Here is a 17,505-nt window from a genome sequence, read left to right on the forward strand (position 1 = left end):
TGACCTCCAACTGCATTTCATATGAAAAAAAAGGTTTCGTAAAAGAGAAAATCATACTTTATTCAGCAGTGCTTGCTTTACTCTTTGAAAGTCATCACATGAATGCATTGTAATAAATGGTTTGGCTGCATTACATATTACACATCTGTCGTAGTTCTTTATTTATCTACAGAGATCGGGCTTAGAATAGACCGGAAACTATTCTTTTACCGTTCTGTTTTAATTTCACAATAAAGTTAGTAGTCATATTTTGTTTTGATATTATTGTTTTTTATTAACTACTAGACCGCTGGGTCATGTTAAGACCATCTTTTCTGTGTTGCTGTGGGTTTTTTCCATCGCTTTTGTGTTACAAATATCAAAACAATAACAAAATAATATTCGTCGTAAACTAAACCGGAAACAGCAGTATATTTTATTTTGTTAACACTGTAAACTTTACAGCTTTTTAACCCAAACCACCTACTGGTTAAAGCACGTTATTGCACGTTTAGAGTAATTGCAATGCAGGAAGATTGTGTTGCTTTTTAATGACTGTTTAAAATGCCTTTTTCTTAATGTGTTTCATTTTTGTAAAGCACTTTTGAATGTGTTATATTTTATGAAAACATTTAAATATTAAGAGTACATACAAAATAGTGGGAAAGTAGAAAGTCAATGATATAAATATAGAATAGAAAATATCAAGAAGATACTCAAATGATATCTAGAATAAAACAGTTTAGTGCCTGATAGGAGGATGTGCTAACTAATAAGGCTTTATTTAAACATTAAAGAATACTTTAGGTTAAGGTCTTCTTTTAAATAGGAAAAAAGCTTTGGGGGTATCTATCTACAGATAAATATTAAGCCTGACAAAGTCTAAATTGCATGGTTTGTTTTGGAACTTGACAATCAACTTTCCTGCAATGTTAACTATGTTGAAGCACTTATTTTTAACTGATATTATACACATTAATTATAATCTTATGTATGTGGATAGTATAAGAAATGTGCAGAATACGACAGTGTAATGGTGGAAGTATACACACATATTGATAGATGTCTTGTAATGCACTGTTGAGGAACCTGTGACCCAAGTTTTTCATTCATTGCATAACTACACTGTTGTGTATATGATATGTCAATAAACCTTAGAAAATCTTGAAATCTTGAAATGGATGTGCAAAATAGCAATTATATACAGTCTTTAATTAACTATTAGAGAATAACGAGTAATGAATATGCTTTAAACGGATCTGCAGATAAATATTTAGTCTTCTCAAGCACCAACTGTCAAATATCTCTGCTGATTGTTGGCACTTGACAATCACCTTCACTGAATTTCACTCGGGTGTAACTAAAGTCTGATTTAAGGGTTGTTTATATTTCACATCATTAATCCAAATCTGTAAAGTAACTAAAATAAATGTAGTGGAGTAAAAATACCAGGTTAACTTTAAAGAAAGCCCTCAGGATTATAAAAGACCCCTATCACCCCAGCCACAAACTGTTCTGTCTGTTGCAGTCTGGCTGCCGTCTGGCGGTACCGCAGCATCCGGACTAAAACCACCAGACTCACGGACAGCTTCATCCCACAGGCCATAAGACTATTAAACACCTGAACTTAGAAACAACATCCATAACATTCATCTGGCTGCTACTTAGAAATTATTTATCTAATATATCATATTCCAATCACTTGTAGACTCTTATTGCACTATTTCACAATTTTTTCTGTGTAGGCCTATCTGTTTTATTGCGTAGCACTGTTGGAGGAGCCTGTGACCTAAGGGGGGGGGGGGGGGGGATAGGACACGTTCGATTCCAGTTTGAATAGTGTGCTGTCGATGGGTTTCATTCCATTTCAAAGTCCTTTTTGACGCACTGTGTAAACTTCATACACTGCCACTCCAACATCCAATCACAGAGGTTGAGGACTGATCATGGGTTTGTCAAGCTCAGCACATGGTGTAGTCCCAAACGATAGCTGAGGATTCTGGGTAGTGTAGTGTCTTCGGCCATCCTAAAACTCCGAAAAAACATTTGTTTCTCCGAATCGAAGGGGGAAAATACAAAAGCATTGCACACAATTCAAACCAATCAATGTTGTGTAATTAACAAGGATAATCTGGTGTTTTTTTAGTCGATGAGTAGTGCAGATATCACTGTAAAATCAATCGACAGTAAGGAGAATACTTACTTCCGGGTGTACAATTCTCCGTTATCCAATGGACGCTCGTAATACAATAGAGGGGACATGATCATTATCTTTTAAATAACGTTAACTAAAGGGAACAATCTATTTGACACGGCTGAAGCTCTGGCCTTCCTTAAAAACTAACTAATTTAATAAAAATCACAGTTGCATTACACACAATGCAGTTTTTTGAGAACAAAAATTCTGAGCTAATGTAATTTTTACATTCTGACGAAAAATAAAAATTATTATGAATACAAATAAAATAAAAGAAGCCTCCCGCGAGTTACTACAAGCTATAAAGTAGATTTAAAAAACGTTTTATAGAATAAAAGCTCACTGCTGGACGTTGTAGAAATGCGTGTGTGCACCACGACAAAGGAGCCTCATTCACTTTACATTGGGGTTGTTTGCGTGGTGCCAACACGTGTAACAAAGTTCGTGACTCCACCACGCATTGTGGTGTTAAGGAGTCGTGGTGGAGTCACGCATTCTGGTGAGATCAGGTTGCATCCGACACATGGTCAGTACAGACTTCAGAAAATTGCAGGAGAAATTTAAATTATCTCATCACTATTAGCATTTTCAAATATATATATTTTTTAACAACACAAAATACAAGTAACTTTTTTAAATCTCTAGAAGACCAAACCTTTCTTCAAATTGTGTTAAGGAAAAATAGAACATAATTTATTTAAAATAAGACAATAACCTCAGATTCAAAACTCAGCAAGAATGCCTAAAAATGAATCTCACTGTCAAATGGAATTTTTCCATCCATCAAATTATTTGAAATGTATTTCATATCAGATGTTTGACTGAATCTCTGGCGAGACAGTATCTTTCAATTCCATTTTTAATTCCAATCTGCGCCAGCTAATCACAACGAATCACACAACAAAATCCGCCTCACGTGTATGTAGTAGTAGTGGTAGAATCTTTATTTATCCAGGAAAATCAATTAAGAACAAATTCTTATTTACAATGATGACCTGACAGGAGGCAAAGGCTTCCTGAGGGTATGGGGTTTGGGAGAAAAATAAATAAAAAGACAGACTCCGGGCACTACAGAACCCAGGAGACAACACAAACACATAGAGCAAAGATGACAGTTATAGCAGTTAAACATAAAAACTCTAAAACAATATTGCTGTGGTTCAATCATGGTGTATGCGAGTTGGCCTTCGTTATCATTTAAGTGCTTTTGCATTACTGGAAATCACAGGCAGATAGCAAGAGTAAAGGTTCCTGTTGACGTCAAAGCCTTTTAGGAAGTACACTTTCCTCGCACACACGGTGCATAAAGGTGACCCTGAACAAACTTTAGGAATGTCAGTTCTTAGGTTGAGTTAGAGCTCTGTTGTTTTTTGCTTTAAAGGTGGGTAATGTTACCCAATATCATACCTCAGTTATCGCTTCTACGTTAATGCTGTCGCAAACACTGCTCCGGTTTCGCCTAACTTTTGGGTGGTCAGTCAGCCAGCCAGTTAATCCACCATTGCCAAGGTCAAATAGTTGGCTGGAGGTCTGGTTACTTACACCATAGCTCTGGCATTGTGTTATCATGTCAGAATCTGGTCTCCCTTGCTGGGGAGGGAGGCTGGACACAGGGGAGGATCCACTTTCTCTGTCCATATTTGTTAGTCAATCAGCTATCTGTACATTCCCGGGGTCAAATAAATGACAAAAGACCACAGCCTCATCCAAATCTCACCATGCAATTGTTTAGTCATCCACTTAAGTTTTATTCTTTCAAAACAGGTTTTCATAAAAGCAAACACTGCAAAAAGGAAGCAAAAGTACAAGATAAACTTCATATTTTGGATTACAGTTCATGAAATGCAAGGCAGGTCCAAGTAGATTATTGGCAAACAATTACAATAAACTCTAGAACTACTTCTAAAGTAATGTTTTGTTTTTTCTTCCACACAACTGTAAGGCCCAAAAACAAAAGTAATAATAATAATATTATAAAAAAATATATAATAATAATAATAATTATGATTATCTATTAGAAATATTGACAAGAAATACGTTTCAAAAATGTATCCTTCCATAGAATAAAGTAGCTACCCTACATTTGAGCATATCAAACATTTGACTGAATTTGAAACTGGCATGGAGCCAGATTTGGTAAACAATAGATATCACAAAGTCTGTAAGTAGCAGTCCTGCACCTTTGGTTATCTTCAAAGTGGATATTGAAAATAGTACAATGTAACCCAGCTTCCAAATTCTATCTTAAATTATGTACAACATAAAGTAGAGTTTAATAAATAAGTTTAGCCATCAATTAATGTACTTTAAGTCTTACGTTTACAAAACACCTACAAAAATGCTTTTGTGAATGATTATGATATTGTTTTCCATAACCTTAACACTAGTTGTTCCTGTCCTGTCACTGCCTAGCTCAATCGTTCTCATGTTCTTTGTTTTCCAGAGCATAGTCTGCACAGGGATGATGAAGTGGCACCCCGAACCGCAACACATCCATTGCATCCAGTCATGTGAGGTAAGAGCCAAACAGCCAAACAGCCAAGCAGCAAACACAGGAGTATTTTCAAATACTTTCCATCGAGATATCAGTCCAATGGAGGTTTCAGAAACCGTTAAATCAGTGACATTTCTATTTTAGTCTGACTGATACTGTATACGGCCAAGAGCTGCAAACTGAGTGCCTGACCTTTCTCCCTGCGAAAGATCTGCTGTTTTTATTGTGGTGAGAAGGGGAAAAAGTCAAAGTCAACAAAGTTGTTATGGCTGCTTGTAGCTTTTGTAACACACATTTGGTGGTTTCCATGATAAACAGTTGTCATTTGGTTTCGATTGTAGATGACACCCCTTATGTAAAGGGACTTTAGGAACTGATTGTTTGGTAGCTCTTGTTTAACCATCTTGCACCTGTTTCCCAACAAACAAAAAAAGTGTAGTGTATTTCATTTCTTGCATACCAAATCTACTATGTGAATATTTGTACTTACAAAGCCTTTAAGGTCAGAAAAGTGGCGTTCACCCCTTTGTTATCACAGCTATTATTATATCATATTAATATATTATTATTGTCAAGAAAAGTCCACTAGAATACCCTAACAATTACACCATTTCAGGGCAAAACCACATTAAATTGACTGCACCAAGCAAGACCTTCCAATAATCAAACATGAAGCAAAACCCAGTGTATATCTTTTGTCATCAGTGCGAGAGATACCAGAGCCAGTGTGTAATGTGCTTTACATTTCATGATGACAAGTTTAAGACATACATTTATATTCTCACACTTCAAACTTTATCCTTTTCAAATATGTCCAAAGAGCCATTACGTCTGCCAAAACTAATGTATTATCTGATAAAGACACAAAATCAATCATTGCATTTTGTTAGATTGAGTTATTAATGCTGACAGCCTTTTAAATGTGTCTGCCAAGTTTTAAAAAGATTACCCTAGCGTGTGCTGAAACTCTTACTGTTATACATAGGTAGCCATGGCCGGATTCTTTATATGAAAACTAAATCTGTCACTCTTACTTTGTCGAACTGATGAAAGATGACAAAACTTGACCTATTGTGTTATCATTGCATTCCCTCACTATCTACACACATAGAAAAGTGTGATTTAAAAAAAGGTATATGCCCAAGTGATGTTATCGTACCTGTATAAGGGCTCTGAGAGCACATAGTAATCTTGGAACAGGTCTCGGAGAGAAGTTTATTACATTGCATTCTTCCCCTGTTTGTCGGAGGCTTGCTGATATAGTCCAGTAGGTCAGTCGGTCCGTACAACATTTTAGGTCAAAATCCATTTACACAACAACCGGCCAAAACCCATCAACTTATGATAACAGTGACATGTTGAAAGATCTTTAAAAAAAGCTGGTTAAGTTATAAGAATACTGTTGCTAGGCAAAGGCAAAATTGATGTCATGAACTACTTACAGTAGGCTAACAATCTAGCTATTTAGAGAATGCGTACCGTTATTCAGGAAATGCAAAAGCATACTGTAATGACATGAGAAAAAGATGAGGCCGATGGGAATATCCTAATTTTCTTGATGACATCATGATCTTCCTATCCTATCTTCACGATTATTTCCCCATTACTCTGACCGCAAATAATGGCAGAATAATGTCAAGATGTTGTTGGTTCATTCCTACACCATCATATTTTGGAGTATAATAAACATTGTGACCTCTAGAGGCGGCAATATTTCAATTTCATAATTCTAAGTGTTCTGTAGTTTGTATCATAATTTGAAGTTAATTGCAATTAAATGTTAATCTCTGCTCATATTTGAAGCTGTGACAGTAAATCAACTATAATCCTAAAGCCGGATAGTTTTTATTTTGGGATTCATCCATTGGGTTCAGAAAAGGATGGAACTCCCGATGGAACACATAAACTGTTGATGTCTCACGGTATTAAAATATTCTTCCTACCTGCCAGCACAACATTGTCCCCTTCCACCTTTCCGTGAATGTTGCAAGGCAAAACAGTTTCTTATAACCGCAACTCCATGACAACATTGTAAATTACACCAGACCACATGTGCCTCATATATGCACTATGCCAGATCTCATCCAGATGCCATCGCTCCTAATCTTTCTCTTTCTGTGCATCTCTTTACATTTAAGCAATAGCTCACGACAGGCCGTGGTATATGCTCATTATATCACAGCTAAGGGGCGTGGTTCGTCCCGACGCGAAGCGGAGGGTCGACAAAAAGCAAAACTGCAGGCAGTTTGCTTTTCAGCCTAACGATATACTGTTTTTCTCAGACGCGGAGGGATACTGACTTGTTGTGAAAAGTAACTTACAATTCTACCCGTGGTATACGCTCAGTATATCACGGCTAAGAACCAATCAGATTGCTTGATTTGACTTGTCCGTTTTATAATCTTTTTTAACTGCCAGGCACTGTAATGGTTTAATGTACTTTATAGCCTCAGAAAAAAAAGTGGCATCAGTCAATAATTACTGCATTGTTTTAATGTTGTTCTTAGAAAGTTCTCACCGTGATCGAAATGTTTGCTGAACTAATAAGGACAAATAATTTAATAATGTTGTGTAACAGAAAGCCAATTAAAAGCATTGACTCATGCATCACTTAGTACGAGGCATTTAGGCAAAGAAGACAGAATATATTTGGATCGTCTGGTTGCTGTGTTAATCCCCTTGATCTCATCACAAAAAACTGTATAGTATCTTTCCAGTCCAAAGTAAGTAATAATAATAACTTCCACATTGAGGATCAAGCATAGTTGTGTTTCCATCACAATAATCAGGCCAGATATACACACATTTTTAACACCACTTTGTCATTACTGTTGAAACACTTCAAGACTATTTCTAAGAAATATTTTCGTCTAGATATGGCTCTATTTCTTCCCATTTCTTCAGAAAACACATGATGTAGGTGCACAAGCGACATTGTGAGATGAGCCCCCCCCCCCCCAACCGACAGTGACATATATTTTTTTGGAAACAAAGTACTTTGCAAATATAATTCCTGTTTATTATTATTATTATTATTATTATTATCAACACAGTTACTTTTTTATACAGTGAGGTAAATGGTAAATGTGCATGTATGTCGTTCAGTATGCGTTTCCTGCCAAATACTAGCCTCAAAAAGATTAGAATATAATTAATGCAAATAAACTACTTCTACTAATAATAATAATAATAATAATAATAATAATAATAATAATAATCATCATAATCAATTCAATAATATAAATACTATATTATTTTATTATAATATAGTCAAGACAAAACATGCTTATGACATGCTCAAAAACTGATATTTCTTAAATCTGTGTTCAAACGTAGTTCTCTCTGTCAGCATTGTATCAACAACTACACACACATTTCTATCAGTATTTCTCTGTGTTGTGGTTGACATGATGATGACTGTTACCTCATTCACACCAATAGTGTTTCAGGGCCGGTTCGGAGCTGGAGCTTGAAAAGCACCGGGTTTTCCTGTTCACACCGCAGCAGAGCAGCCTCTTAGCTCCGCAATCCGGTTTGTTTCAAGCACCAAAAAATTGTCCGGCTACAGCAAAAGCACCGCATACGTCACGCTTACGTCGAGGCGGGGGCAGGGGCGGGATCAGCTCCTGAACAACAACAAAAAGCCCGCGTTTTATCCAGTTGATTGCTTTTTACTCCAGACAACAGACAATTGTTCGAGAGCTGAATCATTTATGGTTTTAAGGCTACATTTACAATACATGGATTATATTTGTCCAAATGTAGTAAAAAACACAGTTCTCATTCATAACACTCCGTTCGATGTCTCACTATGGGATGCGCCTCATCGCGGAGCAAACAGAAGCATCAATCTCATTACGCCAATCCTGATTGGCTGGTGATCTTGACGTCAACGTCAGGGGAAATCACCCCCTATAAGTAGCCTGCGCCACGACGCATGCGTCATTCAAACACCTCTTCTCGCTTCAGAGCACATCTCTAATGGTAGCCGGGCTAGCTTAACAGTCCACAGACTGAACCAAAAGCAGATTTTCGGTCGACGGGCGTTAGCCGGCTACCCTATTCTGCCTCGCAGAAGAGTATAGTACTAACACACCAGTTAGTATTATAATCAACCTCGCCATTCTTCCTCAGGAATTAAGGTAAGGTTTTGATTGTTCAAGCTAGCAACACACCAGCTGCTAGCTTGTTTTTTCCCTCACTGCCGACACCAGGGTAGCGAGGACGGATTTTTTACTTTTTTCTTCCACGAAGAAGAAAAAGGATTAAAAGGATATTACCACACCAGGTAATATTCTTTGAGAAAAAAGACCCACACCGTCCTTTTTCTACGGATTAAAGACAGGTTGGGAACTATTTATTCTCTCGACGTACCTGTTACGAGCGGGTCCTCTTCACGCCACGCAGCGTATAAGATGGACGCCTCTCTCCCTCACACCAGAGGAGTCAGGAACTCGGAGGCTCGGCTCTGCGGCTGCGGGTTGAAAGTGTCAGGCACAGACTCACACCAGATCTGTTCGTCCTGCCTCGGGCTGGAACACGCCCAGGAGGCCATTGACAACCCCGGCTCGTGCGGGCATTGTGCCCGCTTCACCATGAAGAGCCTCTGCCGAAGGTTAGCGCAACAAGCTAGCCTGTCGGGACAGGACCCCCTCATGTCCACTGGTTTGCCGGCTGGCAATCAAGACACGGGGGCGTCCGCCGCAGAGATGGAGCCCCTCACTGGGTCGGTCTGGGGCTCATCGACAGCGGCAAAACCGGAATCCCGCGCCATATCAGGCCGAGACCCGGTGGCGGCAAGAGACGCGGGAACGGGGCCCCACGCTTTACCAAGCTGGGGCTCCCGGCTGGACCTCACCATGGTTTCACCCGCGGAAGATGTCCTAGAGTTAGACTACATGGAGGACGAAGAGGATACCTCTGAGTTCCTCCTGTCTGACTCGGATGAGCAGGAAGACGACATCTTCATGTCATCGGCTCAGGCTGCAAAGCCGGGAGCGATGGCTGCTCTCCCGGGCGATAGCACACCAGCTTCGCCCTGTCTAAGCATGGACCTGCAGGCCATGTGTCAGCGCGTTGCGCCCAGGCTAGACATCCCGTGGCCCGAAATGGCCAAGGAGACCTCCAGGTCCCGTTACGAGGGGAAACATTTTCCCCAAACAACGAGGACGAAGAGGCAGCTCCTTCCGGTCTTCCCGGAGATGTTGGATGAGGTGTCGGTCTTGTGGAGAGACCGGCCCTTTAGCAACAAGGCCCCAATCCAGGGTGCCTCCTCCCTTGACTGGGAGTATGGAGAGGCTCGGCCTGCTCCGCATACCGCCTATGGAACCGCTGGTGGCAGCCCACCTCCTACCGAGGATGGGCCCGTTACCAAGCAGGAACCCCACGCTGCCAGCAAAAACGGACCGTTTCCAGTCGACCATGACTGAACGGGCCTACAGAGCCGCAGCATTGTCCGCCAGGGCTCTGAACGTTTCCTCGATCCTAACCGCGTACCAAGCGGAGCTCTGTGAGGATCTGTCGAGCAATCCTGGACCGGCCACTCTGGACGAGATAGCCGCGGTCACAGACATTTGTCTCCGTGTCCAACGCTGCGCCGTCCAGGCCACGGGCAAGGTAATGGGGATCATGGTGGTGCAGGAAAGAGCTAGATGGCTCAACCTCACCAACCTCCCAGACCGGGAAAAGGAAGATGTGCTTGACATGCCCATCGTTCCCGAGGGGATTTTCGGCTCCGCTCTCGCTTCCATGCAAAGGAAGTGCGAGTCGAAAAAGAAGGAAGATGAGGCCCTCCACCTCTGTCTCCCTCGAAGGGTCTAGCCGCTGCCTTCGCAACAGCAGCCCTTTGCCCAAGCTGCACCGAACCCTGCTAGGTTTAAAGTACCAGGACAGCAAAGGTCGCAGCCCACCCCGAGTCCCCAACCCAGGCAGGAGACAAGGGCGAGTTGGCCTAGAAAATCTCCGGTTCCGGCTGCAGCCCAGGCGCAGCCAACCCAGAATTTCGGCCAGCAGTCGAGGAAGAAGAAGCGAGCGGCCTGACAGCCCCTCCTTCTCCCCTCTGTGACAGAGCTGGAAGTTCTTTCCCCGGCTCTAAACGTGTCCCCGCTGCCTCGAGAGATGCCTCAACGTCATCCTCAAGTCCACATAAAACACATGTCACATCTTTGTTGTTTAAATAAACCATTTTCCGCTGACGCATCCAGGCTTCGGCCAAGGGCGCAGCTCAAGAAAATGAAAAGAAAAACAATAAACAGTCCGTTAAACCAAAACCAAAACCGTTACAGCGGAGCCGCGTTAAGTCTGTTCGCAAAAGGAGAAAATGCTCAATGACAGCTGTTCTCTTTAATGCACGATTTAAACGCACTGTTAGGCGGGGACACACTCGTACACGATCGACCTCCGGGTCCTCTGTGTGTGTTCCCACCCCTGGCTCTGTTACCCCCAACTCTGGCCAGAGTGAAGGAGCAACGCCACACACTTACTCTGATGTTTCCGCCCTAGCCCGCAATGTACGGGCTGGCGGAGATATATCAGCTGTTGTGCGGGCAGCCATGGCAGCCCCCACCACGCAGGGACAGATTGTCCCAGGCGGGGGGGGGCGATCCTTTACCCACGTCCAGAGCGCGGGGCACTATGGGCCTGACCCGTGAGTGGTACAATCTGAATACAGTGGGACTCCCTCAGAAGGTGATAAACACTATTCAGAGTGCGAGAGCTTCCTCCACCAGGTCTCTTTACGACTGTAAGTGGAGGGTGTTTGAGGAGTGGTGCCTTCAAGAAGGGCACATCTCTTTTCAATGTCCTGTCGGGGTGATTTTATCATTCCTACAGGACTTGATCGATAAACACAGAGCTTTCTCCACGATCAAGGTGTACCTGGCTGCTATTGCTGCATGCCATGTGGGCTTTGAGGGTAAGACGGCTAGCCAACATCCTTTGGTTTGCCGTTTTATGAAGGGAACTCGCAGGCTCCTCCCTGTCTCCAGGTCGCTGGTGCCCTTATGGGACCTGGCAGTGGTTTTAAATGGGCTCAAAATGACCCCATTTGAACCCCTGGAAGGAGCTGACATGAAACATCTGTCACTCAAAACAGTGCTGTTACTGGCCCTGGCATCCGCTAAACGGGTCAGTGATATCCATGCACTGTCTGTACATCCCTCATGCACTCAGTTCGCCCCAGGGCAAACGAGAGTGTTGTTGAAACCCAACCCTGCCTTTACACCAAAGGTGGTTGGTTCGTGTACCCCAATTGACATTGAGGCATTTCCTCCACAGCTGGTTTCCTCCGGGGAGCAGCAGCAGGATCTGTTGTGTCCAGTCCGGGCTGTACACACATATATGGACAGATCAAAAGAGCTTCGTCTTAATGACCAACTCTTCGTGTCCTGGGCTAAACCTCACAAGGGTAAGCCTGTTACTAAGCAACGGCTCTCCCACTGGATCGTGGAGGCGATTGCTTTGGCCTATACGAGTCAGAATCTGCAAGCACCTTCGGGTCTGCGGGCTCACTCGACTCGGGGCCTGGCTACATCCTGGGCTTTGTTCAAGGGTGTTTCCATCCAAGACATCTGTGCAGCGGCAAGCTGGTCTTCGCCGCTCACTTTTGTCCGCTTTTACAGGCTAGACTTCTCTGCTCCAAGCGTGGCCCGAGCAGTGCTGGGCACCTTGTTGAGTCGGGACTCCACCTGTTAAATTCTGGTTGACCGGTGATCTTCGAGATAAGCTCGTCTGGCAATACGGGAGCTACAATATCCCATAGTGAGACATCGAACGGAGTGTTATGAATGAGAACTATAGGTTACTTACGTAACCCCAGTCCTCGGAGTAACATGAAGTGAGATGTCTCACCAGACGGCCCTCCTTGCTATGGTGAAGCGAGAAGAGGTGCTTATTTTGAATGACGCATGCGTCGTGGCGCAGGCTACTTATAGGGGGTGATTTCCCCTGACGTTGACGTCAAGATCACCAGCCAATCAGGATTGGCGTAATGAGATCGATGCTTCTGTTTGCTCCGCGATGAGGCGCATCCCATAGTGAGACATCTCACTTCATGTTCCTCTGAGTCCTGGGGTTACGTAAGTAACCTATAGGTTTCTTCACAGAGGAAATATTTTGGGATTGGCTTTCTTAGCATTCAAAATACAAATAATCAAGGAGGACTTTTGCTGGAAAATTGGCGTTAGACTGGCAGTGATTGTCATTTTAAAATGCGGGTATCAGACTTTAACACTAGAACCGCCAACAGGTCAATTTTACCTGCAGATGTTTTTTGATTGTATGTAACTTTTTTTCAATAAAATGTTAAGGTATCCCAGTCCGTGACTTTTCCTGAAAGTGTGTTATGTAGCACCCTCTGTTGTCAATATGAAGTCAGATTGAAAAAATCGCCCCAAAAAATTGCCATTTATACCTATATCCGCCAGCGGGTAATATTGACCTCATAGAAAATGCAGCGTAAACATGACGTGTTGCTATTGCAACACCTTTTGTCTACATCGGTTCCTTATGGATAGAGAGATAGATAGATAGAGAGAAAGATAGAGAGCTAGATAGATAGAGAGAGATAGCCAGATAGATAGTTATTGATAGATCGATAGATAGTTATAGATAGAGAGATAGAGAGATTTATTCCTAAACAAAACACAAGTCTAACACCAAGCATTTAAATCAGCACTGATAGCGATATTTTATACGTCATGCTATCTGCACAAACTATATCATATGAAAAGACGAGAGTACACAGATTCTACTATTGGTATAAGTTTCATCCCTGTGCGATCAAAACTCACTGTTCTGTATGATAAATAAAAGAACATTCTACCTTGAAAATCAATAGCGGGTACATTTTACCCGTTGGCGGTTTTAGGTATACAGCGACCTCTGGCGGTTCTAGTGTTAAGTATGTTTTTATGTGCACTTGTGTCATCGGACACATTTTGGCTGCAAAATTACTTCTTAAACTTGTAAACAAGAAAAATTGTACTTTTAAAAGGTTAAGGGATTAGGATAAATACAGCTACATGTGTTAAATGTGACTGCTTGGCCTTGTATATGGTTAACCACCAGATTTCTAAAGTTTGTCTGTGCTTGATATAGACCCTGAATAATGAGACCTTTACTTTGACACATTGCATTAGGAGGTAAGCCAAGAATACTTGTTGTTAGGATTTTTTTTACTCCAAAACAGTTCAATCCAGATAACCTAAACTTAAAAAAACTAAACTAGACATTTTGACCATTGAAAAATGTGGTTTCCACAAAGAGTAGGCTATTTGTACAACAAACACAAACACAGCAGAAAGTGCTCCCCAAAGTCCTGTCCTGTTACTGTGTCTTCAGTTCATTGCTCCAGCAATAAATATGGTTTAAAACATCTTAAAGAGGCAGATTCAGTTTAATAAACAGGTTTCACCCATTTGCCGTGGTTCTTATAGTCTATATATCTTATGAACTTATAATACAAATCTGACAATCTTGTTCCAGAAAGATGGTAAGTCACAGAGCGACTGCACGTAAAATTGCTTTTTTGGAGTAACCTTTCTTTGTCTACGGCACGATGTATACTTTAAACTTCTTCTGACATGTTTATTTTTTTTACTTCTGAGAATATAAAAAAATTGCCAATAATTCACCAAGTTCTTGAGTTACATCATATATTGCCAGGCAGACTACAGGTGACTGCGTTTAACAATCCAAACACACATACTCAGACTTCCTCTGAACTCCCCGAACTGTCTTTCCTATCAAAAGGGAAAACACACATGGAGAAGAGAAAAGAGAAAAAGGCAAACCTCAAACTCCCCCAACAACCCATTTCTGAGAGCTTTGGGCGAGTAGGGCAAAGCTGGCAAAGGAGGAGGAGATGATAAAATATCTGCTATTAAAAGGAACGATACAGGTACTTGGAAGGAAGTGATAAATTAATGTAGTGCCGATCGACATATCTGTCTTTTATAATGTTCTGATGGAGAGCTTTGCTGTTTCTGATGACAGCACATTCTCCCTTTTAAAATGCCAATGTCTGGAAGTGGAATATTTCTGTTTGCCAGGTGGAGGGTTTACTGGACTGCCATTTTGTAAGTCTCTTTTACACTTTTTTGAAGTTATTGTATAACACACCGTTATACACTTTTCACTTGACCTTTCCATTTCCTCGGGGAGAATAATGTGCATCTAACCCTGGCAGGCCTAATACTCTTTACGGATTTGTGCATTTCTACTGAAATGAGCATGCAAACCTGGCCCTGGCTGTCCTGTCTTGTAATACCACTTTTTCCTCTTGGGTCACTGTAGTGTCCTGTCTGCCCAAAGTCCAACACGAAAAGTAGAACAAAGTAAAATTCCCCTGAGAGCTTGTCAATTCCATTGAAGAAAGACTCTGTGTATGTTTTGACAAGTTTGTTTAGAATTAGACGACAATATCTATTGACGCAGCAACCACTGTAAGTTATATTCTTGTTTAATTAGACTTCTCTATTTCATTTGTTCAACTCTGTATAATTGTTCTGTAGTTATTGTAGCTAAAACGGCGCTTTTGAGAGACTTTAAATCTCAGATCTGCTCACGTGAACCTGTTACACAGGTCTCAGTAGGCATTCAAGCCTGCATTAAAATAGGCAGGGCCTCTCAGCTGTCGCCCATCAGCAGTAGAGAGTTAACTAATTAGAGGGGCGTGGCCCCACAGCTGTGAGAACTCAGCAATCAGGCGTCCATTTTAGGTAGCTCTTTCCTTGAGCGTCAGACAGACAAAGACATTGGAGTCCTGTGGGAGTAAGACTGACAAAGACATTGGAGTCCTGTGGGAGTCACGAGGGTGGCAAAGAGGAGGCAAGTCCTTCTCTGATTGAGCTAACTATCGCTGGTGTCCTATTTTCTTTTATTTAGCTTTCTAGCCCCTCATGCTATAATCATGTGTATTTTCTCCATTCCTGTTCATGTGTCTTCTCGCAATTATCACTGGCCCCGTGTATCTCCTAATCGCAATAACCGGCCTGCTCTCGTCTATCCCACGTGCTCCACTGACATCCAACATCTAGTTTCAGGTGGCCTGTGGAACTGCCAGTCAGCTGTTCCTAAGGCTGACTTCATCTCTGGCTACGCCTCCCTGCAGACCCTGGATTTCCTTGCTCTCACTGAGACCTGGATTACTCCATTCAACACATCCACCCCAGCAGCTCTCTCTACAGCATATTCCTTCTCCCATACACCCAGACCCACTGGCAGATGAGGTGGCACTGGTCTCCTGCTCTCTCCCAAATGGAGCTTTTCCCTCTTCAAGCTACCTAACTGCACTCCTTCCACCTTTGAATTCCATGCCGTCACAGTAACCCATCCTATACAATTAACCATTGTTGTTCTCTACCGTCCACCAGGCGCCTTGGGGGACTTCTTGGAGGAATTAGATAATCTCCTCTCACACATCCCTGAATCTGGCCCTCCCGTTGTACTTCTCGGAGACTTCAACCTCCAGACGGGGAAGATAGACGAACTAACATCTCTGTTAACCGCCTTTGCTTTCTCACTGTCTCCATCCACACCAACTCATAAAGCTGGCAATGTCCTTGATCTCATATTCTCAAGGAACTGCGCTACTTCTAACCTCTCTGTAAACCCGCTCCACACATCCGATCACTTCTTCATTTCATTCTCTCTACCCCTTTCCAAACATAACAAACTAATCTCTTCTCATCCTGCACCTGTCCGCCGTAACCTCCGTTCCCTCTCCCCCTCTACCTTTGCCTCATCGGTGCTCTCAGCCCTCCCTTCCTCTGACTCGTTCCAACTCCTGCCTCCAAACTCTGCTGCAGAAACTCTGCTCTCTACTCTCTCATCCTCTCTGGACTCTCTGTCCTCTCACATCTCGGCAGGCTCGTCAGTCCCCTCCTGCTCCCTGGCTAAATGACGCACTGCGTGCTAATAGAACCGTCCTTAGGGCAGCAGAGCGGAAACGGTGGAAATCCAAACACCGCGACGACCTCCTAACCTATCAGGCTCTCCTCTCCTCTTTCTCTGCTTCGATCTCATAGGCAAAAAGCACTTTCTTTCAAGATAAGATCCAATCTTCCTATTCCAATCCTAAAAAACTATTTTCCATCTTCTCCACCCTCTTGGACCCTCCCCCCTCCTCACTTCTGTCAAGCGACTTTGTTAACCACTTTGAAAAAAAGGTTGATGATATTCGCTCTTCTTTTTCTGACTCACCTTTACTCACCAATGGGTCACCAGACCGACGGTCAACCGGCACACTAACCTCCTTTTCCCCTCTCTCGCCAAGAGAGGTTCTTACCCTCATTACCTCTGCCCGCCCTACCACCTGTCCTCTGGACCCTATCCCTTCAAACCTCCTTCAGACTATCGCTCCTGATATTCTACCGTTTCTCACCCATTTCATCAACACTTCTCTAACTTCTGGTCACTTTCCAAACAGTCTCAAGGAGGCAAGAGTAAACCCTCTCCTAAAGAAACCCACTCTCAACCCGTCTGATGTTATAAACTACAGGCCTGTCTCTCTCCTCCCGTTCCTGTCTAAAACACTTGAACGCGCTGTCTTTAAACAACTCCTGTTATCTCCATCAGAACAACCTTCTGGATCCGCACCAGTCTGGTTTCAAGACAGGTCACTCCACAGAAACTGCTCTCATTGCTGTCACTGAGGAACTGCACACTGCTAAAGCAGCATCCCTCTCCTCTGTCATCATCCTTTTGGACCTGTCTGCTGCATTCGACACGGTGAACCATCAGATCCTCCTTCGCACTCTCCAAGAACTTGGAGTTTCAGGCTCTGCACTTTCCCTCCTCACCTCATACCTCAAAGACCGTACCTACAGGGTAACTT

At 42.6% G+C, this 17,505-nt stretch overlaps 1 protein-coding gene across 1 annotated transcript in view; it reads left to right on the forward strand.

Moving 5' to 3' along the window:
- pappa2 (pappalysin 2) overlaps positions 1-17,505 on the forward strand; it is a 100,771-nt gene that overhangs the window by 67,883 nt on the left and 15,383 nt on the right. Inside the window, exon 25 of the mRNA XM_034105450.2 lies at positions 4,620-4,691. Coding sequence (XP_033961341.1) covers positions 4,620-4,691 — 72 coding nt within the window. The remainder of the gene's footprint in view (positions 1-4,619; positions 4,692-17,505) is intronic.

This window comes from Pseudochaenichthys georgianus, chromosome 17, assembly GCF_902827115.2.
Source record: "Pseudochaenichthys georgianus chromosome 17, fPseGeo1.2, whole genome shotgun sequence".
Classification (NCBI taxonomy): domain Eukaryota; kingdom Metazoa; phylum Chordata; class Actinopteri; order Perciformes; family Channichthyidae; genus Pseudochaenichthys; species Pseudochaenichthys georgianus.